Source organism: Hemicordylus capensis, chromosome 6 (assembly GCF_027244095.1).
Source record: "Hemicordylus capensis ecotype Gifberg chromosome 6, rHemCap1.1.pri, whole genome shotgun sequence".
Classification (NCBI taxonomy): Eukaryota; Metazoa; Chordata; class Lepidosauria; order Squamata; family Cordylidae; genus Hemicordylus; species Hemicordylus capensis.
In genome coordinates, this window is record NC_069662.1 from 69,547,635 (window position 1) to 69,575,293 (window position 27,659).

Sequence of the window (27,659 nt, forward strand, 5' to 3'; positions counted from 1 at the left end):
ATGGAGGTACTGACTATGGGGAGTTGGGACCCCAGAGATGGTTTAGATCTGCCTGTTCTGGATGGGGTTACACTCTCTCTGAAAGATCAGGTATGTAGCTTGAAAGTGCTCCTGGATCCAAAATTCTCTCTGGTTTCTAAGGCTGAGGCAGTGGCCATGAGCACTTTTTATCAGCTTCTGCTGATACATCAGCTACGCCTATTTCTGGAGGCAAAGCCCTTAAAACAGTGTTCCATATGTTAGTAACCTCCAGGCTTGACTACTGTAATGCACTCTAAGCGGGGCTGCCTTTGTACATAGGCCTGAAACTATAATTGGTACAGAATGCAGCAGCCAGACTGGTCTCTGGGACAACCCAAAGGGACCACATAACATCAATTTTAAAAGAACTGCACTGGCTGCCAATTTGTTTCTGAGCAAAATACAAAATGCTGGTTATTGCCTACAAAGCCTTCAACAACTAGGGTCCAGGCTGCCTTCTCTGTCATGAACTCTGTCACTTATTTAAGATCATCTGGAGAGGTCCAGTTACAGTTGCCACAAGCTTGTTTGGGGGTGACTTGGGACCGGGTCTTCTCTGTGGCTGCCCTGGGGCTCTGCAATATACTCCCTGCCAAAATAAGAGCATCTCCTTCTCCATTTGTTTTTAGGAAGACCATCACGACAAACCTGTTTTCTCAGGCTTTTAACTGAAATTAATTTTAAACTGTTTGGTTTTATCCTGTGAGATTATTTTAATTTTTTATTCTGTGAAATCATTTTGTTTTTACTCTGTTTGTTGTGTTTTAAATTGTGTATACTGTCTAGAGATGCACACATCAGGCAGTATATAAATATGATAGACAAATAAATAAGAACATGCTTACTTTAAAAAGAAAGATGGCCTTCCCCACCCCCCACCCACCCCCCGTCTCTCACAATACAAACATTTCTGGTTTATGTCCTTAGGCTGCAATCCTATGCACACAACAGTTACTTGGGAGTAAGCCCCCAAGAGTTAATTAAGGTTTTACTTGGAAACTGCATAAAATTGGCTGCAATTCTATGCAACATTCACTTTATCAGATTTGAAAATTAAGCAATTTAATTAAAATTAAGCAAGACCTGACCTCAAAATCTATGCTGAAGATCTCTCCTTTCAAAACTACTACCACTCACAACAACAACAAAGTTTAAAACACATAACAACCAACAGCAAACAAAAACTGATAAGCACTATATGGAGAGGTGCAGCTACTTGACTAATTTGGACTTGCCTGGTTTCCAAGCTGTGCCTTTTCAGTTGCTCATAAATAGATGGCAATCATCTCAGAATTCTTAAATATTAAAACCAAGTATTTCTGTATTAAAGACACACATTTCAGACAGGATAAGTTTGAAATTGTCCAATTAGTAATTTCAGTTAAAATGCCATGTTTTATTTGGAAGTAAAGAAAAAAAACCCTCCCTCTCTCCAGAGATGTGAGAGAATAAGAGAAAGATGAGGGAGTAGACATGTGCATGAAATGAATTTTGCATTCTGTTCTGAGCTTGGAACGCAATGCAAAATCCCTGGGATTTTGTTGTTCCAACAAGATGACCTTTTCTGACTTGGAACATTCCGAACGCCATTTTGAACTCCAAAATAGCGCTCTTCTGGCCTCTGTGCACACGCAGCAACCATTTGCGTGGTGGTGCTGACCATGTAAATGGCTGCTGCACGTACACAGAGGCCAGAAGAGCACCATTTTGGAGTCCAAAATGGCACTTGGAATATTTTGAGTGTTCCAAGTCGGAACGGGGTTGTTCTGTTCCAAACTCAGAACATGCCCTTCATTTGAAGGTGTTCTGTTCTGAGCTTGGAACACTCAAAATGGCTCAGTTCACAGTTGGAACATTCCCACTGCGAATTGTTCTGCACATCCTTATAAGGGAGCTAGCAACAAGCTTTCCTTAAAATTTCAGAACAAGGGGGAAGGAAGGAGGTACTCTCTCGATTATAGGGCTTCCTGCTTCCTTCCAGTCCCAATCAAAACTGTGTCTGCCTCCTGATTAGTGGTCAGGTAAATCAATCATAATTGAGCCTTTCTTTATTGGCTGAGGCTCCCAGTAGACCTGGAAGTGGCTCCTGGAGGACTAGTCCACCTTGTGACAACAAACAAAAAGTGGATTATTGGCTTTTTAATATTAAAATTGGGGAGGGAATTCTTATGCTAATGTTGTCCATCAAGAACACAGAGTCTGGAGCACCCCATAGCCACACAAACTGCAGGTCCTAGAGCACTAGAGTCTTGAGAGATAGAGAGGATGCATATGTTACGGAATTCAAAATGATGCTTGCAGTTCTCAACCACCTGCACTGTTGTGAGCATGTTTTTAAAAAGAACAAAACCTGCTTGCACGAGAGCACTCTCGCGCTAATACTTAAACTAGTGCAATCACACGTCTGCAATGCTGCTTACATTATTTACCATGGAAGTAGCATCATGCAAGTCCAATGGCACAAGTTTACGTATTCACACAAAAGCACCTTTGCACAACACCATTATTCTTTACGTACCCACAGCAGCATGAGTGGTTGAGAACTGCTTGCATTCCACTGCACAACATGTCAGCCAGTATTCCAAGTGAGGTCTGAGCAATGGAAGCGCTATGTTCTTGATTTTCCACAGGTCCTGAAAACTCACAAGGTCATTTGGGAAGTTAGGATTAGGGCTTTTTTACGATGTAATTTTCTTTTAATTTACAAAAGTAACATTCTTCGGAATACCTAGAGAGTCCCCAGAATACAGAGGAACTCCTACTGTATTTGGGGCGATCCCACTTAGCTTCCAAATAGATAGGCACTCATATACCCACATTCTTTGTTAGAGGGAGTGATGAAAGCTCATCGCCATCTTGTTATTTACCTCAGCACAGGTTTTATTTAGAAGACATAGGCCCATGTGCAGCGCAGCATCCTGCAGGTGGTTTCCACACTGCTCGCGCTGCTGCATATATTTTGAAGTGATGTACTGTAGTTGTGCTAGAGTGTGCAAATACCAAAAATGGCACAAATGCAGTTGTGTGGCACCATGGCCTTCGGGTGTTATTGTTTGTTTGTTTATTATTTTATTTTAGGCATTTGTGCAACAGCACTCTAGCACTACATTACTTTTTAAAAAAATGCACTTGGCAGTAAGATTCTGCACTCTGTGTGGATTTTAGAATGAAAACTTGTGATATTTGGGGTACATCTTTTTCAAATAAATGTATTATGTTTTAATTTATAGATGTGTGTGTGACATATATCTCTTTCTGCTCATATCTGCTTGCTTTTTTTTTTCCCCCAGGAGGTCGGCAGCATCATTGGAAAGGTCAGTGACCCATTTCTCTAAGACTGAATTTGTTTGCGTCAACTCAGTTTATTTTTCTACAAAATAGTGCAGAGTGAGATAATGCATGCTTTCTGTTTCTTTAATAGAAAGGTGAAACCGTTAAGAAGATGAGGGAGGAGGTAAGATGTAAATTTTGAATTCTTTGACATAAATTCTTCTCAATTGCTGAAAATATGTGGATGCTAGTGGTGGTTAAGCACCTTAAGTGGTGCAGCGGGGAAATGCTTGACTAACAAGCAGAAGGTTGTCGGTTCGAATCCCCACTGGTATGTTTCTCAGACTATTGCAAATATCTATATTGGGCAGCAGCGATATAGGAAGATGCTGAAAGGCATAATCGCACACTGCGTGGGAGAAGGCAATGGTAAACCCTTCTTGTATTCTACCAAAGAAAACCACAGGGCTCTGTGGGTTCCAGGAGTCGAAATCGACTTGATGGCAGACTTTACTTTAGTGGTGGTTCAGAATAAGCTATGTCATTTGCACATATTAATCAATGCTGCCACCAAGTGGCTAAAAAAAGCAGTAACTATATAAACTATAGTTCAAGTTCTCTATGAAACTTCCCTCTGAAGTTATGGTGCTTTAATGTAGGCAGAAGATAGGGATGTACACAAATAATAATTTTTGTTGTGAGGAGGGCTTCCCCCCCCCTTTTGTACATTCACTGTCCATTATTTTTTTTATCAAAAAGATGCAGCTTTAACCATTGGTTCAATATTGGAGCTCGAATGCACAGCTACTTCCTCCTGGAAACCATTTTATTTTATCATATGATCCATGATGCAACATGGTATTATTGATTTTTTAAAAGAATGGACAGGGTCTGACATCCTAACACTGTGTCCATGCAGTGACAGGATACCTGCCTACAGTGGTAGCATCTCTTGCATTGGAAGTGTAGCTGCTCATGTCTAGTGATTTTCACATTTCTCTCCTTCCCCTGGAAGTTCTCTGAGCAGCCTAGAGGTATGCACATCAAAAGGGAATCCATACATTGTATACTAATATTCTAATTTTACAGCCATAAAACCATGCAATTGAAAAACTGTCTAACTTTATTAATAAACCTAAATCAATTAGAAAATATATAGCTATATGTCTCAATAAAATCTGTAAAAGGTAATAATTAGAATAGTCTCTGAGCTGGTATGTTTCCCAGACTATGGGAAACACCTATATCGGGCAGCAATGATATAGGAAGGTGCTGAAAGGCATCATCTCATACTGCTCAGGAGGAGGCAATGGTAAACCCTTCCTGTATTCTACCAAAGAAAACCACAGGGCTCTGTGGTCACCAGGGGTCGACACCAACTCGAGGGTGCAATTTTATGTGCTGTCTGCAGTGCATGAAGGGCTGCCACGTGTGGTTCAGGTCATCATAGCCATGTCAGAAAAACTGTGTGGGAGGGGTGGGGAAGCCGAGTGCTGCTGGAACTTCTGGCCAATAGCAAGCCAGGGTGAATGCTGGGGGACAAGACTACATGTGGGTGTGTTTTGAAAAAGAGAGGTGGGGGGATGATAGATGTGAAGAAGAGGTGAGGAAGTCTAAAGAGACCATTCTGGGAAGTCAGCTGCTCAAATGACCCTGCTGGAAGGAAGAGCATAAGAGAGTTGAATATTGCATAAGCTTTTGTGGGTGACAACCCACTTCATCAGATGCTAAGCAGTTCCTGGAGAAACACAGGAAAACAGCAGTTGAAATCAGAGTATGGGAAAATGCTAAGATTCTTAAAGGGATAGGGATTAAAATACATCAAGTACAATCCTTATAGTGTGACAGGAAACCATTATCTATATTTAATCCTTGTCTAATGCAATCAAACTTGCTTATGCATTCCTGTTCGGCTATTTCCCAGTCCATACAGCTACCAGAGTAGTAGATCTTTTTCATTACAGTCACTCTCAAGCCCAGGACACTGCGACCATTCATGTTAAAATGCTCCATGATGGGTTTCTTGGTAATTTTACTTCTCATGTTAGATTTATGGCCATTCAGTCTACCTGAGGGATAAACCAGTTTGCCCTATATAAATAGCTGATGGGCATTTGGTTCAAGATATTACATGTACCACATTTGTTGATGCATATGTATGAGCCTTAAATATGGTGCTACTGGGTCCATGTACAAAATTGTTTGTACTGATGAAAAGGCATAATTGGCATATTTTATTTCAGGGTCTGATGCCATGTCGTATATTTGATGGGATGAGTTTGTTGTTGGTTAACATGAGCTTCAAATTAGGTGGTTGTCTGTATCAGGGATTCTCAACGTTGGGTCTCCAGATGTTATTGGACTTCAACTCCCATAATCCCCAGCCCCAGTGGCCTTTGGTTGGGGATTATGGAAGTCCAATGACATCTGGGGCCCCAAAATTGAGAATCCCTGGTCTGTATGACCAGGCATGCCCCCTATAGATTCTTTGAACCAGGGATCACTTTCAATAATTTGACGTTCTTTTATGATGGTATTTAAGTATATGGGTCTGAGAGCTTTACATTATAAGAGGAGGAGTCCTGTCTTTTCTTTTTTGTTGTGTCTTTTGTGTGTGTCCAAGTAACTTTTCCCTAGGTTCCCTTCACAAAGTACTGCCAACAGTAATGTGATTATAATTCAAATTAATGAAAGTTTGTCTGAGTTTATTTAACTGATTATCATGATCCAGTGGTTCTGAGCATATCCAGTTGTATTGAGTGCCATGGCTATATATAGCAGGAAACTGCTGGCATGTAGATATGAGTAGCGATCAGTAGGTTTCCTATAAAGTGTGGTTTGAAGGTGTCCATCCTATAAACCAACAGTGGTATCTGAGAAATTAATGCTAGTGCTGGAATAAGAAATGCTTAGATTGATTGTGGAGTGGGATGAATTGAAATTATAGTAGAATTCCTTAAGTGATTCCTCACCATGAGTCCAGATAAAAAATATATCATAAATGGACCTGAGGTATAATTTGGGAACCTTCAAACATGTAGCTAAAAACTGTTGTTCCAAATTGGCCATAAACAGATTAGCATATTTTGGTGCCATGCATGTGCCCATTGCAGTGCCATGGATCCAAAGGTAAAATTTGTTCAAGAAAATAAAATAATGGACACAAAGTGTGAGAATGTCACAGCCATTTTTGTTGTTAGTGTTGAAAAACGGGTTGTTGTTGTTGTTTTAAGTACCTTTACAGCTTTTCATCTGGCCTTCTCTTACCCAACAATTTCTTCAGTTCAAACGACCCCTCCTTGAAGGTGTTTGGGGAGGGCTATATATGTGGTGGCTCTACTCTTCAGGTCAAGTCTGGAGACTGCTAGGAAAGCTCTTTGCAGAAAGGAGACAAATAGGTTTTTCTTTTTCTTTTTTTTTTAAAAAATTGTCCTTTTTCCAGAGCGGTGCTCGAATAAACATCTCGGAAGGCTCCTGTCCGGAAAGAATTGTAACAATAACAGGCCCAACAGATGCAATTTTTAAGGCTTTTTCTATGATTGCACTAAAATTTGAAGAAGTAAGTAAATGGACATTTCTTTTTCCTCAAGCTACACTACAAATATTATTTGAATTTCCTCATGTTTGCATTAATGTAATACACAATGTGTTTCATTGCCATTAAATAGAGCATGAAAGTTACTTTATAAATGCTCACAGCAGTAACACTGGGAGAAAAATAATGGGCTGTGTACACATTGTTTGATCATTTATTTTCCTTTTTGTACTTCTTGGGAAAGATCAACTCAGTGATATGTGCTAATGGTGGAAACAGAAACAAAACTTTTGATTCTTCTGGTCCTTTGGATCTGAATCGAAAAGAATAACCCTATACCTTCTAATTTTCTAATTTTGGTATCATATGATTCATCTAAGGATTAAGACAGTCTTTTCAGTCATTATGCTTTTTCTTTTTTCATGGTTACCACCAAATGTTGCCTTAAGTGAGGTTTTTAACATGAATGTGGAGATTCTTGCTCAGAAGTAACTGCTGAGGAAATTCAGAAAAGCAAGAAGAGTTTTTAAAAACTAGTGAAATTTCTCACAGAGCGACTGTACATCTCTACCCAAAGGAAACATGAATGCAGGTTGTTAGTTGAATTGCACTGCAGATATCACCTCCTGTTTACCAGCAGTGGCTTTGTTTTTGGAAGTCTGAGGCTGATGAAGGCAGGGGATAAGGCCTATCACTAGAGTTGCTTCAGACAAGGACAAGGGTAAGGAGAATGTGAGATGCCTGCCCAGGGCCTAATATTGAAGGGGGGCATCAGACGCCACACTGCAGCTTGTGAGCACACACCGTCTTTTGCCAGACTTTCAACTGCCACTAGCTATAGCTTGCTCATTGCTCCTTCCCTCCTCCTACCCAATAGCAGCATGGTTCTATCCTTTATCTCTATCCTGCACTTCCATGATGTAATGGGAGAGGAGAATTAACTGGCCAGCCTGGCCAGGCCACTCAGTAACTGGATGTCTCCTGAGTGCACCTGTGCTACTTCAAAGCTGACACAAGGCTGGGTATGGAGGAGGGGAGGCACTTGCGACTGAGGGGACTGGGTCCTCGGAATCTGTGGTCTCTGTTTTTGTTTTTGTTCCTTCATGAATGCAGCTCATGAGGGAGCAAACCGGGCTGCTGAGATATCTTTAGCCTTCTTTTTCTACAAAAAGTAGTTTGTGGCCATTCATAGTGGACATAATTAGTTTTCCCACAGTGCAAATTATTATGTGAGGTCTGTGGATTAGAAACTGGCTGACATCTGGAGCAACCATTGAGGGACACAGCTTCACTGCATCTTCACTACCCCTGCAGCCAGCTTTCCTTGTTAGGTGAGGTTGCCGCATTTTGAGATGGGCCTCCCCGCCATCCACCTCACCAACAAAAGCCAAAGCCAAATTCTCCACTCACTGCCAGTGAAGGATGTGTTGAGGAAGAGAAAGGCAGCAACCTACCCACTCACTCCTCCTCTGTTTAGTGAGACTATACATGCTATGTAAAAGGCAACTTAGCCTCAGAGCTCCCAGTAGGAGCCGGTGCTTGTCTGGGCAGGTGATCCCGCCCAGGGACAGCAGTCTGCTCATGTGTGGGGAGGTAAGTGCTTCCTCCCCACAAAACGGGTAGCCCTTTCTCACTGCACATAAGAAAGGGCTCATTGTCTTGTACAAATCCCACTAAAACCACTGGCAGTTGCACAAGCTGCAGAGAGCTATTTGTTTTAATATGTCCTGTGAAAGAAATTCATAGGGACATAGAAAGCTGTCTTATACCGAGTCAGACCAGTGTAGACCCTACGACAGGTGCTCTCCAAGGTTACAGGCAGACGTTTCTCCCAGTCCTACCTGGAGATGCCAGGGAGTGAACCTGAGACCTCAGATATTCTTCCATTGAGCTATGGTCCCATCCCATAATGGGGATAATTTCCAGTGCTCACATACAGTCTCCCATCCAAGGCAGACCCAGTTTACCACAAGACCAGCTCTCCTCCCCAATTGATTGTCTCCTAAGGTCCATAACTACAGCCTATAGACAAAGTATTTCACTTATTTCCTTTAAACCCCAGTTCTTTGTGTTTTATCCTTTCTCCAACTATACCTCATTCACTTTGACTGATTGTCTGAAGTTTCAAGGGGAATAATAAATCCTTATCTAATTTGTATTATCATTGTATTATTATTGGATATCACGTTGTTGGATATTACAGGATATCAATGCTTCAATGACAAATAGCACGGTGACGAGCAAACCACCTGTAACACTGCGACTTGTGGTCCCAGCAAGCCAATGTGGATCCCTCATAGGCAAAGGAGGATCCAAAATCAAAGAAATCAGGGAGGTAAGTCAGCAATCCTTAAAACAGGTTGTCCTCCTTAGCAAAATGGTTTCCAGTGTTTCTGACTTCAAAGATTATTGTCCACAGCAATTCTTCAGGGTCATTCAAATGACCAGCCCTATCTGGGCTTGCACAGCCCTGCCTGGGTAGGGCTGGTTGTTTGGAGCACGGAGTTTGGTCCTGGTTCTGCCATGCTCCAGCTGCATATCCCAAGTTGTTTACCCAGGCTAAAAGTCAGGAAGGAGGACACGCAGGCGCTTCCTCCCTCACTCCTGGCTGCCGTGAACGCTCAGGCTGTCTGCCCAACTGTCCACAGAGCCAGGTGGCAAGAGCACCTGGCAGTGGGGAAGTCACTCAATGCAGCCCACTCCTCGTGCGGTGCATTGTGGGATGTGGGAGGCCGCAGCCTGCTTTCCCCCCTCAACTTTACCACTCCCAGAGCATTTGCACTGGGAAGTCTGGGAGCAGCGCCGGTCGTGTGGGGGAGGCAGGGAAGTTCTTGCCTTCCCCCCAGCCCTCCCCAGGCCAGGAAAGTTTTGGTTATGAGAATGACCTTTTTTTTGAGGAACCCTGTGCATCTGCCATAGAACCCCTGGGTGTTTTAGATTGTGGAGCATATTCTAGGCACACTCAATTCGCCTGGTTTTGTGCTGGTTTTGTACAATTTTGTGTCACAAATGCCAAGTTTGTGTCACCTCATTTAAGGGTGTAACGAACATCTCAAATTGGGGTTCCCAGTAAATGCTGGGGGGGGATCATTGTTGTTCTAGTTCCTCCTCCCCATGAGGTGAATGATTCTATTCTGCCCCATACACAAGTCCCTGGGTGGTTCACAATCTAAAAGCACAATTAAAACGTTAACACAATTTGAACAGTTTCAAATACAGATAAAAACTCTAAAACTTTCTGTATTATGCTGCACCATTGGAAAGCGTCTGAAATTTTTTACAATCACATCAGAAATGCTGTATCTTTCCATTTCCCATGGAGCACCGTTTGCGCCCGAAGTGGGGGCATTTCAGGCCCTTGCTCTCCCCCCCACCCGAAGGTGTTTGCTCAAGCGGAGGTGACCAGTTTGGGCCCGTGGTGAGGCCATGACCATATTTAGTGGCTGGTGTGGGTGCTGTGGGGGTGGCAGGAGGCACCTTTAAGTGGAAATTAGAAGGTGCTTACCTTCCTGTATCGCCGGCCCCGAAAGCTCCTCCCAGCAGTGGCAGAGGATCGGCTCCGTCACTCAGCTGGGGCACACATGGTTTGGAAGAGTGGCTACAGCTGAGTGGCAAAGCCAATCCTCCGCCACTGCTGGGGAAAGCTTTCTTGGCTGGCAATACAGGGAGGTAAGCACCTTAATTTTCACTTAAAGGTGCCTCCCACCTGCAGCACCTGGTTAAATATGACCATGGCCTTGCCCGTGGGCCAAACCTGGCCACCCCCACCCAAGCAAATACCTTCAGGGGGGAGAGAGCAAGGGGCCGAAATGCCCCCACATGGAGTGCAAGCGACGCTTCTTGGGAAATGGAAAGTGGCAGGGAGCATGCAAACCCAGGGCCAGGAAGGCCAAACTGCACTGTGGCTGCTCCTCCTCCACCGGCTCCATTCCTTCCAGGTCCTCTCAACCACATGAACCTATTGTTGGTTGGAGGGTCTTGCTGTGCTGCCGCCATATCTCCTTCCCTCACCCCTCAATTCTGGCATAATCGCCGCATTGGTGTAAACACAGCAGGCTCCTTAAAGTAACTTTTAAAAACATATGTGCCACGGCGTTTAACTGAAGAATATGGTAAAACTTCAAAACAATAAACTAAAGCCTAACAGATGTGTTTTCTGGTCCTTCTTTAAAATATCCAGAGAAGGGGAGGCTCTAATTTTGTTAGGAAGCATGTTCCAAAGTCCCGGGGCAACGTTAGGAAGGTCCTGGTTGCTAGTCACCACAAACCAAGCTGGAGGCAACTACAACCTGACTTCCCCAGATGATCTTAATAGGAGGCGGGGTTCATGAAGAAGAAGGTGTTCTCTTTAATACCTTGGACCCAAGCCATTCAGGGCTTTATAGGTAATAACCAGCCTTTTGCATTTTGTCTGGAAACTTATTGGCAAGCCAGTGTAGTTCTTTTTAAAAGGGTGTAATATGACCAACCTGGCTGCTGCATTCTCTATCAACTGCAGTTTCTGGACTATGCACAAAGGCAGCCCAATGTGGAGTGGATTGCAGTAGTCAAGTCTGGATGTTACCAGCAGATAGCCCACTGTTTTAAGGTCATTTATCCCCAGAAATGGATGTAGCTGGCATATCAGCCGAAGCTGATAGGAAGCCCTCCTGGCCATTGCCTCAACCTGAGAGACCAGGGAGAGGTTTGGGTCCAGAAGTACTCCTGGACTACATATCTGCTCTATCTGGGGGAGTATAACCCCATCCAGAACAGGCAGATCAAAGCCAGTTCCTAAGACCCAACCTCCCGTATTGGCAGTATGGCTCTATTCACTGGGCCTAACTCAGAGACGTTCACTATTGGATTTAAGATCTTATGAATATCCAGCATTTAACTTCTGGAGAGCGCTGTTTATATTACCAGGTACCAGACACTGTTTAAACAGGGGTAACCATTTTGTGAATTATTTTTTCTTGGTGATGAATGAAGAGTATAATGGTGAGCTGCACATTTCTTGTAACACCCCTGTTTCTGCTTAAGTCCACAGGGGCCCAAGTACAAGTTGCAGGGGACATGTTACCAAACTCCACAGAACGTGCTGTAACTATATCGGGTACCCCTGATGCCATTATTCAGTGTGTAAAGCAAATCTGTGTGGTGATGCTAGAGGTAAGATATAACTCTATATCACTGACAAGTGTTCCCATGGTGGTCATGTTATTTGTTAAAGGTTGTCCTTCAATCCTAGTTTCTCAGAATGACACTACACAGCACCTCATAGGCAGATCCATTTGTGTGATATTTAATTATGGTGCCATTGTGCCTAAATCCATTTGACTGTGGTTGATTTCACAATTTTTACTTAGTATTGCATTTTGTATTTTTAATAATTGTCACTTTAACTAAAAATGTTCCAGTATGATTGATCTGACACATCAAGCAGTTGGCCCATCAGTCTGATGATAATCCAGAAATGTAACAATATTGTATCATGAGACTTTAGAAATCCATGAAGTAATATCTGTGATTATAACTAGGCGAGCCAGGACATAGTTCATTATAGTGAGGTAGGCCCTACAATGTATACTCTCAGAAGATATGTGTCAATAACAAGGAGTAGAGAAATCCATCATTGCCCTAAGCTTTTTGTAATTCCTTCTGCCGCATCTGGAACTGTCCATCATCAGAGATGGGATACTGAATAGGAACGGCCATTGATCTTGATCCAGTAAGGGTGTAGTAAGAAACTCAGCTTCTCTCAATTACACTAGCAAGAGATTTGTAGCTGGCCTGACTAGATATAGAATCATGGGATTATATTTCCAGCACGAAATTGAAAGCTAGTGGTGAGGTGACGTGATGAGGAATTGTTGAGGAATTAGTGGTGATTTGTTGAGGAATTTCTTGCTTCTGTTATTTAGAAATTTATGTTTTATTTAAAAAAACTTTATACTAATCTTGAGACTAATCTATCAGGTGGTATAAAAAGATGATGATGATGATGATGATGATGATGATGATGATGATGATGATGATGATAGTTGTTTCTAGAGACACTGCACACATACAGTATGTACTATTCTGGGTGGAGCTCAGGAGAGGGCTTTAGATTCATGCCTCATCCCATTCCTTCTGTATATAAATGTTTTGCATCAACTGAGGTATAGACATGTTCACCGATGCATAAATAAGAGCTTCTTTCATGCAGTCCATCCATGGCAAATGGGTTGCATGAGTGGGGCCTACTCATAGTGTTCACATTTTTTAACATTGTGCTTCATAGAAAATGATCTATGTGGGAGTTAAGCTTGAACTTGTGGCTTGCTCCTGTTCCTTCATGCTACGGCACACAATATGACCATCTTTGAACCAATCCTCAGCTTTATCAGCATGAAGACACGATGAAATGAAAACCTTTTGGGAAGTTCACAAAGAAAGATTTAATGCAAAAAAAAAAACCCAAGTGAGCAACTCTCAATTAAAATATTTAAAAAATTGAACTATATAAATTTTATCAGCATTAAGTCACCATAAAAGTGTAAACACAAAGGTTAAAAATGTCACGCACAAATGAAAAATGTTTTCAGGAATTTACTGGGTCATTTTGATATTGTTAATACCATAATGATAATTTGGCAAGTGTCAACATTTGATATTAATTATCTGTTAATTTTCTCTTTCTTACTCTTCTATTCTTTTCCTTCAGTCTCCACCCAAAGGTGCCACCATTCCTTACCGCCCCAAACCTGCCTCTGCACCTATAATTTTTGCAGGTGGCCAGGTAAGAGCAGACACCATCTTGGCTTCAGCTGGAAACCACACCGTCTTGGCCCAACCTCAGCCAGCGCCTGTTAGTTTTCAACTTTCACTTCTTTTATGTCTGGTATAGTACTAGTTGTCTTTCTGGTAATATATTGTACTGTATATAGAATGCTGTTGTTCCTTGTGCCAATGCAGTCTGTACTATCTTTCCCCATCCCCCAGCATACACATGCCATCGCTAGTCTGCCACCATGCTTCCCATCAAGCACTTTCCCCACAATCCACCTACCTAAAAGACAAGTAAGGAGCCAGGTCTGAACAGATTGTGTCATCCAGTTGAATAGGTTGAGCACCTCCCAGCTTGTTCCCCCTGCACAGAGGATGCTGAGTATGCACTTAGAGTGGGTCATATATCACATAGTTCGATATTTATATTATGAGTGAATAGGCCCAGCCCAGCATGTTGTTATTCATGCATCAATATATGCAAGCATGGAACCCTACTTTATAAGTTTATTAAAAGGGGATGTTTCCACTGTGCAAAGTTAGCACCACCATGTGATGTGTAACACCTTAGCCCATTAAGGGTTGTCGTATCTCAAATCCATTAAATAAATTGCTCTGTAATTTTGCAGAGCATTCATTACTTTCCACAAGGCCTTTTGCCAAACAGGCACTTTGCAAAGTTATTTCATCAGCTAGTCACACATATTTGTGTATGCAGAATTTTAAACAATGATTCCTCCTCCTGTTCCTTTCCTAATGCAGCCTATGGCTGCTTTCTAATATGGATGAAAGGTCTACTCTCTATAGGAAAGTGGCCTAATAATAGGGTGTTTTGTTTTCTAATTTTCAACTTTCCTAACAGAAAGTGATTGAAAGAAATTCAAAGCTTCTTAGTAAGGAAGACTTGACCCTGCTTTCTATCTTAAATAGTATTTTACTGGCATACAGTGAGAATTATATTCAGTTCTGTTTGTTTATATTTTGCTTTATCTAAGGGGCTCAGTACAGCTTATCGCATTTTTTTCTAAATGTTAATATTTATTATTATTTGTTTTTAAAATATTATTCCCCGACTCTCCAGCACACTACTGCTAAGGGTGGCTTACAGCATTAATAAAATGGATGCAATCTAGAACAATAAAATAAAATATTTTAAAAGACCAGGCTATAACCACAGTTAAAATGACACATTCTAAAAATTTGAAATTAAAAGTTATCAATAAAAGCTAAACATAAAGAAACTTACTAGATATAAGTAGGATATACAATATTTAAAAGCCTCTCTAAAAAGATGTGTATTCAGTTGTTTCTTAAAAACAGTGAGGATCATGGTGAAGCTTTTCCAGAAGGGTGTTCCAAAGTTGAGGGGCCACAATCGAAAAGATACTCCTTTCCCAAATGGGCTCACAATCTTTAAATGTTTTAATGATCTGAAGAATAAGAGACCAAATTAATTCAAAATGTCAGTGTAAACGTTAAATACTTTTAAAAAAAGAAGGCGGGAGAAAAGCCTTCTCTTGTGGTCATGTCTTTTAGAATTCTGCCCAGGAAGAAGGTAAATCACCTACTCACAGATCATGGAATGTTCTTTCTCCTCCTCCATCAGAAACACCAACTCCCAATGGCAACTGTTGGAACAAGTGCAGCAATGGGGGCAGTTATTTTACAAATGGAGGTTCCAGTTCACACTGAACATTATTGTGGAGAAACAAGAAGTGCCAGGATCACATTCATCTTAGTTTTGTGTGACAAGTTAATTTCAGAAACTGCTTTCTGTGTATGGCTAGAAAACCAGCATTTCAAAAAATTATGTTTGGTGTACGACTCGACAGCACATTATACCTTTACCTTACCACTCAGCAATTGTTTTGTCAATGGAAGCCATTGAGTAGTTTCTTTCACTTGACTGGAACTGCAAAAATCCCAGTGAGGCTATGGTAGGATTATAGGCTGAAATAGTGCTTTAACTGAAACACAAATTGATTTCAGCCACACCGCCCTCTGATTCCAAACTCTAACATTCCCAACTATAATTCAATAAAATAATCCCTATATATAAAGCCCTTAACAGCTTGGGTCCAGGCTATTTAAGAGAATGCCTCCCAGGCCACCAATGTCCAAGGGACACCCAGGATACCCCCTCCCCTACTGAACACCCAGCCAGTGAACAAATTGCTCACTAGCTCGGAGAAGGCAACTGAGGGTGCTTCCTTGTTCTGATGCTGGTGGCCACACCCCTTGTGCTGACGCAAAAGCACATCAATGCAGGGAGTGTGGCAGTATTGGGGCACACACATGCCACCTGTTATCCTCTTCTTCCACCTTGCAAGTGCTTTGTGTGCTAGCTAGGTGCTTCCTTTCTCTCCCTCCCTCGTTCAGAACAAAGAAGAGAAAAGAAGCACCCAGCTATAGAAGTAACTGCTCATCATCTGGGAGAGGGCAATGGGTGGTGCGTCTGTGCTCCAACACTGGCCACATCCCCTGCATCAACATGCTTCTGAAGCTAGCACAAGGGGCATAGCTGATATTAGAAGATGGAAGCAACCTTCACCAACCTTCCTATGCCCCTCATTGTGATATGACATGAGGCATCTTGCTCAAAGAAAATGCCAACAAATACCCCAATCCTTCACTGCCCAAGAGTTTGGATTGTGGCTTTGGGGAAGTAAAGTATTTGTCTCTACTGGTAATTTGCAAACAAGCATAGACAATCTCTACAATAATTACATAGTACCACCTATTTTTAGCCACCTAATGGTACAGCTGGGAAATGACTTGATTAGCAAGCCAGAGGTTGCCGGTTTGAATCCCTGCTGTTATGTTTCCCAGACTATGGAAAACACCTATATCAGGCAGCAGTGGTATAGGAAGATGCTGAAAAGCATCGTCTCATACTGCACGAGAGATGGCAATGATAAACCCCTCCTGCATTCTACTAAAGACAACCACAAGCTCTGTGGTCACCGGGAGTCAACACCGACTCGACGGCACATCTTACCTTTACCACCTATTATTAAGTATAGCTGCTGAGAGACTTTTATTTGCCTTTGTCATTTGCAGGCATTTACCATTCAGGGGCAGTATGCCATCCCTCATCCAGACGTGAGTCCAATGCATGTTAATTATTTCCTCTCTTCTATTTTCTTTTCTTTTTGTTCTGGGCAGCATTTACTTTCTATGTATTTAAATCTCAAGGAAACCTCCATTGATGCTTCTCTTTAATAGTGTATCATATAGCAAATGCTAGTTTTATTGGATAACTTCTGTATAAGAATTGCTAGAAAGTACAGTGGCCCAGATACAAATTACTCTTTATTTTTTATTTGTATGCATGTCATATATTTTAGTTTTTTAAAATATGTAATTATACAGAATAGTTAAAAGATTTTAACAGTAGCCATTTACATGTAATAACAACAGCAATGTCATTTTAACTTATTTTTTTCAATAAAGTAGAATAGAATGAATGATTTAAGAGCTTTTTATTTAATTTTAATTAATCCAGTTTTGAAACGTGTTAAGATGGTTTTCTCTACTCTGAAATAATTCCATTTGATTGGTTAGTTCTAATTTCCCATCCTGCCCTGCAGTTGACCAAGCTTCACCAGTTGGCTATGCAGCATCCCCCCTTTACTCCCCTTGGGCAGACCACCCCTGGTTTCCCTGGTACGTACCCATGACTCCCTGGGGATGTCCTTCTTCTTAACAGCTCTGTTTCCCATGGTCATTGCAACATTTGGATTACCAAATGTGGTCAATGGCCATTGCTCCTTTTGTTTTTACACATTAATCTTGGTTCTTGTTTTTCCTCCCTGTGGCTCCCTTTATAAGATTGCTTTTGTCTTTATTAACATTTCTGCTTTGTTCTAGTTTTCTTGTGCTTTACCTTTATTTTACTGGCAACCCAAGAACTGGGATCTCTTTTGTTTAAGCATTGGATGTTATTATGCACCACAAAGGATGTGCCATGTGCCTGAAGTCTTTAATGGTTTAATTTGTATATTTGATTTTTGAAAGTGCCCCATATAAACTGGAATTATTTTTAGCATATTGTAGGGTATGGTAGAGTTCAAGGATCCACAAAAGGCAAAAAAAAAATTCTTATGAATTTTCTATACTATTATATTCACTAGAATATTTTATGTCATAATGACTGAGCGAAATTACCTCTTCCAACCACTGGAGCTTTTCACAATGTAGGCAACAGTAGTTTACAGATATTTTTAGTACAAATCTTAGTTTGCCACGTGCTAAATTTTGTTTTGGTGGAACTATAAAATCTATGGGTTTTTAAAAGAAGCTCTGCACACTGGTGCATACTTTGTATGGCAAGTAATAACATTTTTATCATATACATCAAAACCTTTGTAGGAAACTGAATTGTTTACCATACTGAGTATACAATATTCAGTGAATCAGTTGACAGGAAGCTTATAGACCATGAGAAGAGGTTTCATCTAATTCAAACTAATTAATTTGTTGATTATGCCAAAAGACAAAATAAAATCCAACATTAGATTTTTGAAGTACATGTGCACAAACATTATGAAAGACAAAGTATAACTGGTTTTGATATATGGTGTATCTGATAAAAAATAATAATTAAAAGCATTGCATTATATTTTCCTTATTCTTTTCATTGACATGCTGCTCCTGAATCTGTTCCTTGTACTATTGTGGACTGAGTGGATCTGTAATTTTTAGTATTAACACATTAATTGCATTTTTCCTAAGAATTTTCCTCTTATCCATCCAAATTTAATCTAACATATTGCAACCTAATAATATTTTGTACTTTACTTTCTAAAACACCCTTTCCAACATCCTACCAAATGACTAATCCCCTGGATAACATCCTAGTTTGCCTAGTTTCTCCCTTTATGTCTATATCTTATCGGTTTTCACGTTACTTTCGTTGATCTTAGATTTCCACTTTTTATTTTCTGACAGATCAAATTTAAGCCATCTGTTCATTTTTTACAACAAATTGTTGGATTTCAGATTTTACTGCTAAGTGAAATCACGCATTCTCTATTTTACTTTTTAACAGCATCATTGATACTCTTTTGTTATATTGGTGGGTTTGAAGCCTTTAAAAAAAAGTTCCAATTAGTACATAGCTTTAATATCTGCGTCTCTAGCTTTCTTTTCTGTTGAGCTAGCTGTTCAGTATTTTTTCTTCGCTTCACTCTTTTTTAAAAATAAAAAAATGTCTTTTGAATGCATATACTGTGCTCTTTCTTGTTTCAAAATGATTGTCATAATGATCTTTTTATTTTGCTCTTGAAATCTAGGATTGGATGCCAGTACACCAACCAGTTCCCATGAGCTCACTATTCCAAATGATGTAAGTGCACTCATTTCTTGACAACTGTTCTTCTGCTCATGAAGATCTGAGAGCCCTAGTCCAATCATATTGCATACAATATTAAAAACTGCTGGTTTCAATGTAATATAGAGGCTAAGAATGAGCTAGAAACGCTCTGGTTCGAATGTCCCTTTAGCATCTCCAGCTAGAATAAACATGCATACAGAAGCAAGGTTTTGCACACTTCCCTAGCTGAATGAGGAATCACATATGCAAAAATGTTCTGCATGCCTAAATTCTCCTCTGCCCTCCAACACAGCTCCTGAGGCTGCATATGTGGAGTCTGCTCTTAGAAAACCAGTGAGGGATCTGCTGTCCAGGAAGGGCTGGATTTCACTCCTCCTACTCTCTGCTCCTTAATGAAGAGTTGAGTGGACTCTGCAGCACAGCCCTAGCAGTTGTGTACAGTTGGATTGGGACTTTAGGTGTACATTTTTATTTGTTTGTTTATTTTATTATTAGATTTATATACTGCCTTTCATAAAATTATCACAAGGCGGTTTATGAAAATTAATGCAATAAAATTCCATAAAAATTCAATTTTAAGCGATGTAAAGTGTAACTGTGACAACACATGTTTGCAAATGTGCTTGCAAACATAACAGTTTGATGCAAGTGTATCATGTTTCTCAATGGGGTTTTATGAGCAATAGGGTTTTATTTACTATTACCCTTGAGATATGCATGTACATTATACATCTGCCCTAGAAATCAGACTGGGGTGGGACATGGTGCTGCAGCTGCTGCTGCTGAAACTGTTCTTTATAAAACTTATCTCAAGAACTCTGAGATACACAAAACAATTTATTGGCTCTTTGTTGCCATAGAATGTGCCTTGTTTCCTTCAAAGGAAAATCATATATAGCACATTAGTACAGCAGCTAGGCTGTTTAAGTTAATGACTGCCAGGATAAATCTGCACTAAAACAAGAAGAGATTTATTAGAGAAAGCACAGAAAAATCAGAAGCATGTTAGTGTTAGAAACATTTCTCTCCTATTTTCTAGTGTTGTATAGTCCCTAGTCCTTATATGGGAGAAGGAATCCAGTATCCAAAATTAGTTGGAAAGAGTCCAGTTTCCTAATACAAAGATTAGGAAGCACTTGGGTTATTTAATTTATTTTTGTTTGTTTAGCATGGAATATTTCAAAAAATATACTCACAGATCAGATAGGGTGACCAAATCTGTATGTATGTGTATTATGTAATAAATTTGGGGGAGGGGCTTTCCAACTGAGGCTAGTACTTCAATCATCTGGTTGTGGATTCTGGCCCTTGACACCTTGAGCTACAATCACATTAATTTTTCTGATGCCACAGAACACTTTTGTTTGTTTGTTTCAGTATCTCAGGGTCAAACTAGGCATTACTTTAAGCACTGACTTGGTGTTTTTCAAATGCCAAATAGCAGCTGCATTGAGCCCCCTGTTAATTGGGACCAGAGTCAGGGGGAGGGGTTTTAACTTCCCCCCTACCCCTATCTCAGGTCCAATCTGGATTGGGCCTCCTCCCATTTGCCAATGAAAACAGCCCCTATGATCATCAAGATACTTCAGTGCTTTGAAGCAGAAATGCAAGTGGTAATCAGCCACATCGTTTAAAAAAAACACCCAAAAAACATATATACTAATTGTAATGTAATTGACAATTTGGTGCCCTTTAATGATGTCTGAACTCTGCTGTCTAAGACAGTCAAATGCTAGGACTGGAGCTTGGATTGCAGCTTGGAGCTTGGATTGCAGCTGTGGTATGGTGATCCTCCAGCTTGCTAGGAGATTGTTTTTGTTTTTGTCTTAAACTCTGCCTTTGTCCCGCTCTAGTTAATAGGTTGCATTATTGGCAGACAAGGCAGTAAGATTAACGAAATCAGGCAAATGTCAGGAGCGCAGATCAAGATTGCAAATGCTACAGAAGGTTCAGCAGAACGACAAGTAACAATCACAGGATCACCTGCAAATATCAGCCTAGCACAATATCTCATTAATGCAAGGTAAGTTAGTTTTGCAAGTAGTGCTTAGTCCACTTTGTCTCTTGGTCAGAAAGTGTCTGCCCAAGTTAAATCCTGTACCACCACAGCAATTGTAACCATTTGTTCTTATGGAGAACAATCAGTTATCCAGAGGCTGTTTTATTGAGATTGATTAATAAAAACTGTTAGCCATGCCACCCACTTAAGCTATGAGACAAAAGACTGCTCTAAATTGGTTTGAAGACAATACCTGTTGCAGAAGAACCTATGCTATGCTAATCAGTTCTTCTGATCAAAATAGCAACTGTCATGAAACAGATTGCAATGTTGATATAATTTATTAACTGGAAATTGCTTCTGTTATATGATATTGGACATATACTTGACTATTCAGAGAGAGATTGGATTTATGCAAAGTAATCAGGTGGTACTATCTGTTTTCCAGTGCAAATATCAATAACAGCATTGATTTCTTGGTTAAATGGATGATAATATTTAAGCCTCTCTTTCCATTCTAATTTTACAAAAATGCTAAAATAAATTTTCAGCTAGTGCTTTATGAGTGCCGAAAGAAAGCACACTAAATATGATGCTGTTCATCTCTGCTTCTATATCATGACCATGTATAGAATTAACAAATGTTCAGTTTTTTAACAGGCTTTCGAGCACCAAGCTACCCCTCTATTTTGTGGTTAAAATCAGAGAAAGGGTATACAATTGGTAGCCTATTCAGAAGATTCAGAATTTGTCATAGCAACCAAATTCTCAAACACTGCCCAAGTTTGTTTGGCACCGAAGGTGACCTGCTTAGGTGACCTCCTCTAGGTGACCTAGAGGGGCACCGGTGAAAGAAAGAACAATCTAAGACATCCTGCATATGCCCCAGGTTTTTTTCAATGTCAACTCAACTCTTCGACTGTGTACAGCTTCACACAGTCAAAGTGATGCCCAGGGGCGTAGCTATAATTGAGCAAAAGGGTTCAAAGAACACGGGCCCCCAGCTCCTGAGGGCCCTCCAGCTCCATCCCTCCTTATTATCTTCATTATGTCCCTCACTCTGGGGGGGCCGCCAGAGAGAGGGATGAACACGGGCCCCCTTTCCCCTCGCTACGCCCCTGGTAATGCCCCAATATCAGTATCAGCATCATAGCAAAGGATCCTAGAATACACCTGTTAGATTGTGTTGTGCAGCTTTGGACAGCCAGATATTTTGGGCCAGCCCTACCTGGTACATGCATAGAGAACAGTCTGCAGTAGACAAATGGAATGGCCTGCATCACATGAGCTTTATGGCAAAGAAAGTATGGTGTGTCTTAGTTTTGCTTTTTAAATTTTATTTTATTATTATTATTGAGGTGGGAGTGGGGGGGGGACAAACTAGAGGCTTGATAGGTGTACAGATAGCCAGTTTCCAAACTGGCTAGCTGTAAAAACAATACTGAGCTGTTTCAATTTGCCTACTTTGCAGTGAATGTAAATCAGTTCCTTAAGCCCTGTGATCAAATAAAAATGTGTTCCCTCCTTTAACCCTTAAGGATATGTTCTTCTCTTGGTGTTCAGGGATTCCCCACACATCGAGATGAGAACAGACCCCTTCATTTTTAGTTGCACAAACACCATATGACATGCATCTGGATCTCAGAAGATAACAATTTAAGATCTTTCGGACAGCTAAGGCATGCAAATAAAATAAAACACTTATTAATGAAGTTGCAGTTGCTGCTCACCACATAAAGTTAAAGTTCTAGTGAACAAACCTGTCTCTGACTCACTTAGAAAAGCTTGTGAACGCTCACAGTTCTGTTGATGGTTATCATGGAATGGGATGTAAGAGATCATTTAACACCCTTTTGCAAAGAAGACAACCACTCAGCAATCCTACACTCTGGATACTGTAGAAACAAAAGGTGTTTTCCCCCCACTTGTCGAATTTCTGGGTGGAAGGCATTTGTAACCATTGCATTTAATTTTTTTAAAGTATCTTATGTACTTATTACTATGTGGGAAATGTATCTACATAAAATGGCTTCCATTTGTAAATAAAGAGTCTTAAGATAATGTGTAAATAAATTACATTCTGTAGTTATGTAGGTAAACAAAAGGGGCCCTTCCAGTTTAGCAGTTAAGCTCAGCAGTAAGCATGTTTTTGCTCCTGGAAATATTTTCTCGGGGAGAGGGAAGGCACTCTGGGTTGTCACAGGAGCTTTGTTTTGGGAGTGTCAACAGGTAGACCAAAATAATCCTTTTCATGGGTATAAAAACTACATATTGTAGATGAGCCCCTGGTGGCGCAGTGGTAAAACTGCTGCCCTGTAACCAGAAGGTTACAAGTTCAATCCTGACCAGGGGCTCAAGGTTGACTCAGCCTTCCATCCTTCCGAGGTCGGTAAAATGAGTACCCAGAATGTTGGGGGCAATATGCTAAATCATTGTAAACCGCTTAGAGAGCTTCGGCTATAGAGCGGTATATAAATGTAAGTGCTATTGCTATTGCTATTGCTATATTGTGCCTGGGCGCTTTCCAGATTACATGCTACAACAGGGGTAAAATGCTTTGGCTTGGCAGGATCATATTGAAGACGATACCCAGAATCTCAAACTCCTACAATGGGAAAATACAGCTACTTTTTTGTGACGCATATGCCACGCTGTACCACTATAACGCAAAGATAAAATCACACAGGAAGTACAGAAGCACACTTAGCAGATCTGTAGTGACACTGTTGTAGTGTTTAATCTGGAAAGTACCCTGAAGTGATTTCTAGTGGCTTCAGCATGGCAGGGTGAGAACCATAAAAGCTGCTATGCTGAAGATCTGCAAATAAAGCTTTTAGTTATTATCAAATTAAAACTAGCAAAACCCTACATCCCATGTCAGCAACTAACTTTTAACAGGGGGCATATTTTGCATTGAGCAGGGGCCAGCAATTTTGGCTTTGCACTCAACTACGCCCTCTCTGGTTCAAGCTGACACACAGGCAGGCAAAGGGCTCTTTAACATTTGCCTCCCTGTAAACAGCAACAGAACCTTTGGCAAATCCTCTCCTTTTTAATGTGCCACAGACCACACAAGGGCTTTTAAACCAAAAAGCTCTTTGTGTATGCCTAGAGGAGGTGATCTCTGAGGTGCATAGCCAGGTGAGGTTCCACTGTTATTTCCACTGAGGCTGGTCGGAAAGATTTCTTTGACTATGCCGGGGCTTAAATGTTTGGGATTGGGATCAAACTGGATTTAAGTCTGGATTTAAGTCCCCAGGCCATCAGTTGTATATTGCGTGCCTTATGTTCTCTCTAACCTTTAAATGAAATCTAAAAACCATAGGCAATATCCAAGTACAGCATACAAACCATACATGCAACAGGCCACTCACTGGCACATAACAAACATCTGTTTTTGAGATCTTGCTAGCCTCTTCGTAAGGACTACATCAGTGTCTTTTCACATCATCATAGATTTCCTTTCTGATCCATCATCACATCGGATGATGGCAGCTTGATGTTGCGTTTCTTCCTCCTCTGTAACAGGTAGAAGTTATCTCATGTCCTGATGCCACCACATTGAGCATTTACCTGCCAGCGTCAGCAAGTGCTGTTGAGCAGGGTTAGGGAAATGCACATGACATGTCGTGCTAAACATGATGGAGGAAGAGGCACAAACTAGACACAGAGCTGCCAATTTGGTGGCAACCTGTGCACTTTTTAACTTCTTTACTCCTGCTCTGAACTCAATGCTATACAGTCACCTCTCAATTAAAACTAAAGCTGCTCTCTTCAAATTTCCTTAAAAAAGAAAAATCAAACCTTTTTTTTAAAAAGTTGCATCTTCAATGGTCTTGAACAGTAATTATTTTCCTTTTGATTGAAAAGTACATTATCCATGAATATTTTGACAATGTACTTTAAATTACATTAAATTTGGAAGCAAAATTGAAAAGAAAGGTTTTCTTTTCAAATACATAAAACCGACAGATTCCATGCAAAGCAAGATATAGTGTTCCACATACTACATTCAACAAGTGTACATTTGTGCTGAAAAGAGATTATAAAGATGGCATTATGAACTTTTTTTCATGTCTATGTTAAAGTTTCTAAAACATTCTAGAAAAAATCCATACAAACATAAACAGAGTTTTCAGCCAAACGATTTCTGTTCGTTCTGCTGCTAAGCTGCTGCTTATTGATTGCACATTATTGAGCTGCAGCTGGAATCCAGCCACATGTTACATGCACAGCAAATGGATCCTTCTCCCTCCAGAGCAGGCATCACTCCTAATGGTGAATTGCTATGACACCATGATCTGTAAGAGGAAGGGCATGCTCTGAAAGATGATGGAATCATGTCACAATTAATGCCAGAATTCCACCCTAATCCCAGTTCTTGGAGCCCTATGAAACAGACTTCCCTAAAGTTTCTAGTTCTGCCTTGGATTGCACCAGCCTTATCCAAATTCTAATTTGGTTGCAGAATATTTAATATATGCAAAGGACTCTCCTGCCTTAAACTGCCTCTAAGGGGCCACAGTGCTTTTTATGTGTTTGCTGCTGCTGCTGCTGCAGACTACCATGGACATTGTTCTGGAATTCTTCAAATGTGAGGTTGGACTTTTAGTATGCAGTGATAGCAAAGAAGCTATGGTATATGGCAGTAGAATAATGCAAAAGGAGCAGATCTTGATTCACACGATTCAAAATAGATCAAAACTCGATCAACCAAATTAAGTACATAGACAGAAAAAATGCCATGTTGTTCCTTCCTTAAATAATAATTTGCCCCTCAAACAAAATTTGCTATTTTCATGTGCACCATTGTGGGGTAAGTAAAGTAAAGTAAGTAGGGTAAGTAAAGTAAGTCGGTGTCGACTCCTGGTGACCACAGAGTCATGTGGTTTTCTTTGGTAGAATGCAGGAGGGGTTTACCATTGCCTTCTCCCATGCAGTGTGAGATGATGCCTTTCAGCACCTTCCTACATCACTGCTGCCCGATATAGGTGTTTCCCTTATTCTGGGAAACATACCAGCGGGAAGTTGAACCAGCAATCTCTTGCTCGCTAGAGAAGTCATTTCCCCGCTGCACCATTAGGTGGCTCGACCATTGTGGTGTAGTCCCACTGAAATAAAAATGACTGTTCTAAATGAGGGTATTGAGGACTACAGTCTAAAAAGTACTGGTCTTCAGTAAGGCCAATGAAGTAAAGTCGATGAACATTCGGAATGGACTGGTAGCAAGCATGAATTGTCCCCTTTGCTAAGCAGGATCTGCCCTGGTTTGCATTTGAGTGGGGGACATGTGAGCACTGTAAGATATTCCCCTCAGGGGATGGGGCCGCTCTGGGAAGAGCAGAAGGTTTCAAGTTCCCTCCCTGGCTTCTCCAAAATAGGGCTGAGAGAGGCTCCTGGTAGACACCACTGCCAGTCTGGGTAGACAGTACTGGGCAAGCTGGACCAATGGTCTGACTTGGTATAAGGCAGCTTCTATGTTCCTATAGCAGCACAGGGTGAGCTGCTTTCTGCTAAATTCAGGCTCTAGAAGTGCATGAAATAAAGTTTGGTTTTATCCTATTCTCCGATTTAGTGTCCACATCAAGACGATTAGTGCACACACCTCCTCATGCGAGGGAAAATGACAACATTTTTCAAATGTTTTCCCCTTTTGGGTTTGTTGCTCACGGATGTGTGCATACATGACCGGTTGCATCAGATTTGTCTCTCTTTGATGCACGAGCTGATTGTGTGAATCCAGAATTTCAGGGCAATCCTCATCAAGACAATCCGGTTAACCAGGATTTAACCAGGATAGATAACTAGGATTAGCTGGAGCTGTTTGACCTGATTGTTCTGAAATTTTGAGTTCACACAATCAGCTCCTCTGGCCTGACTAATCCTGATTAACTGTAACCAGGATCCTTGTTATTATGTGAACCAGTCCCTGTAAATTTTCTGGATAGGCATTGCCTGTGGCTCACAGAGTTAAATTACAGGGTTTCTGATGTATGCACTGAGAAGATCATCCTCTAGCTATCAAATGTTGTGCTTATATCAGCATTCCTGAACCATGACTCTAATCTAGCTTGTGACACCAGTGCAGAACTAGAAGATAAGGTGCTTTTTTACTGTCTTTATTTACTATTTGTTTGGGGACTAAATTCAAGGTGCTAGTGCTCACATTTAAGCCCTTCATGGTCTGAGTCCAGTATACCTGAGGTAGCACCTTCTTCTTAATGAACCATCCTGAATATGAATATCTGGGAATAAGGACCTTCTAATGATTCTAACATCTGTCAGGCTGGTCAAATGAACCTTTTCAGTGGTGGCCCCCTCTGGAACCCACTTGCCAGCACTGTGCAACAGGTTCAGGGTCTTGCCCCTTTTAATGGTACTGCTAAGACCTTGCTTTTTAGACAGGCTTTAATGATTGGTGTTTTATTGGATATTTTTAATGTGGCTCTTGATTTCATTTTATCTAACTGCTTGTAATTTTTGTTGTTAAAATATTTTTATTGTAACCTGCTTTGAGAATCCAATAGGACTGAAAAGTGGGCTAAAAACAAGAGATATAAATAACAATGTGCCTGAAAGCTTAGCTGGTGTCCCAAAACCTCACAAGCAGCAGACCCTATTTAAGTGACATGACGTCATAATCCATTAACCATCTTGTCTATACAAACACTCCTCCCAAGGAGAGATGATGGAGATCTGCTAACCTACTACAGGAAGTGACATATCAACAGACATCTTGTTAAACAAAA

General features: G+C 40.8%; 1 protein-coding gene across 22 annotated transcripts in view; it reads left to right on the top strand.

Moving 5' to 3' along the window:
- Positions 1–27,659, top strand: part of LOC128329859 (poly(rC)-binding protein 3-like) — a 469,417-nt gene that overhangs the window by 426,887 nt on the left and 14,871 nt on the right. For 19 of the 22 annotated variants that reach the window (XM_053261677.1, XM_053261689.1, XM_053261678.1 and 16 more), the window contains 10 exons: positions 3,312–3,335; positions 3,443–3,475; positions 6,734–6,850; positions 9,030–9,161; positions 11,849–11,977; positions 13,515–13,658; positions 16,637–16,678; positions 17,167–17,242; positions 18,871–18,923; positions 20,765–20,934. In XM_053261677.1, coding sequence (XP_053117652.1) covers positions 3,312–3,335; positions 3,443–3,475; positions 6,734–6,850; positions 9,030–9,161; positions 11,849–11,977; positions 13,515–13,658; positions 16,637–16,678; positions 17,167–17,242; positions 18,871–18,923; positions 20,765–20,934 — 920 coding nt within the window. Of the gene's footprint in view, positions 1–2,230; positions 2,252–3,311; positions 3,336–3,442; positions 3,476–6,733; positions 6,851–9,029; positions 9,162–11,848; positions 11,978–13,514; positions 13,659–16,636; positions 16,679–17,166; positions 17,243–18,870; positions 18,924–20,764; positions 20,935–22,448; positions 22,972–27,659 lie in introns of those variants that run through there. The other 3 variants (XM_053261695.1, XM_053261696.1, XM_053261694.1) reach the window with 3 other exon arrangements.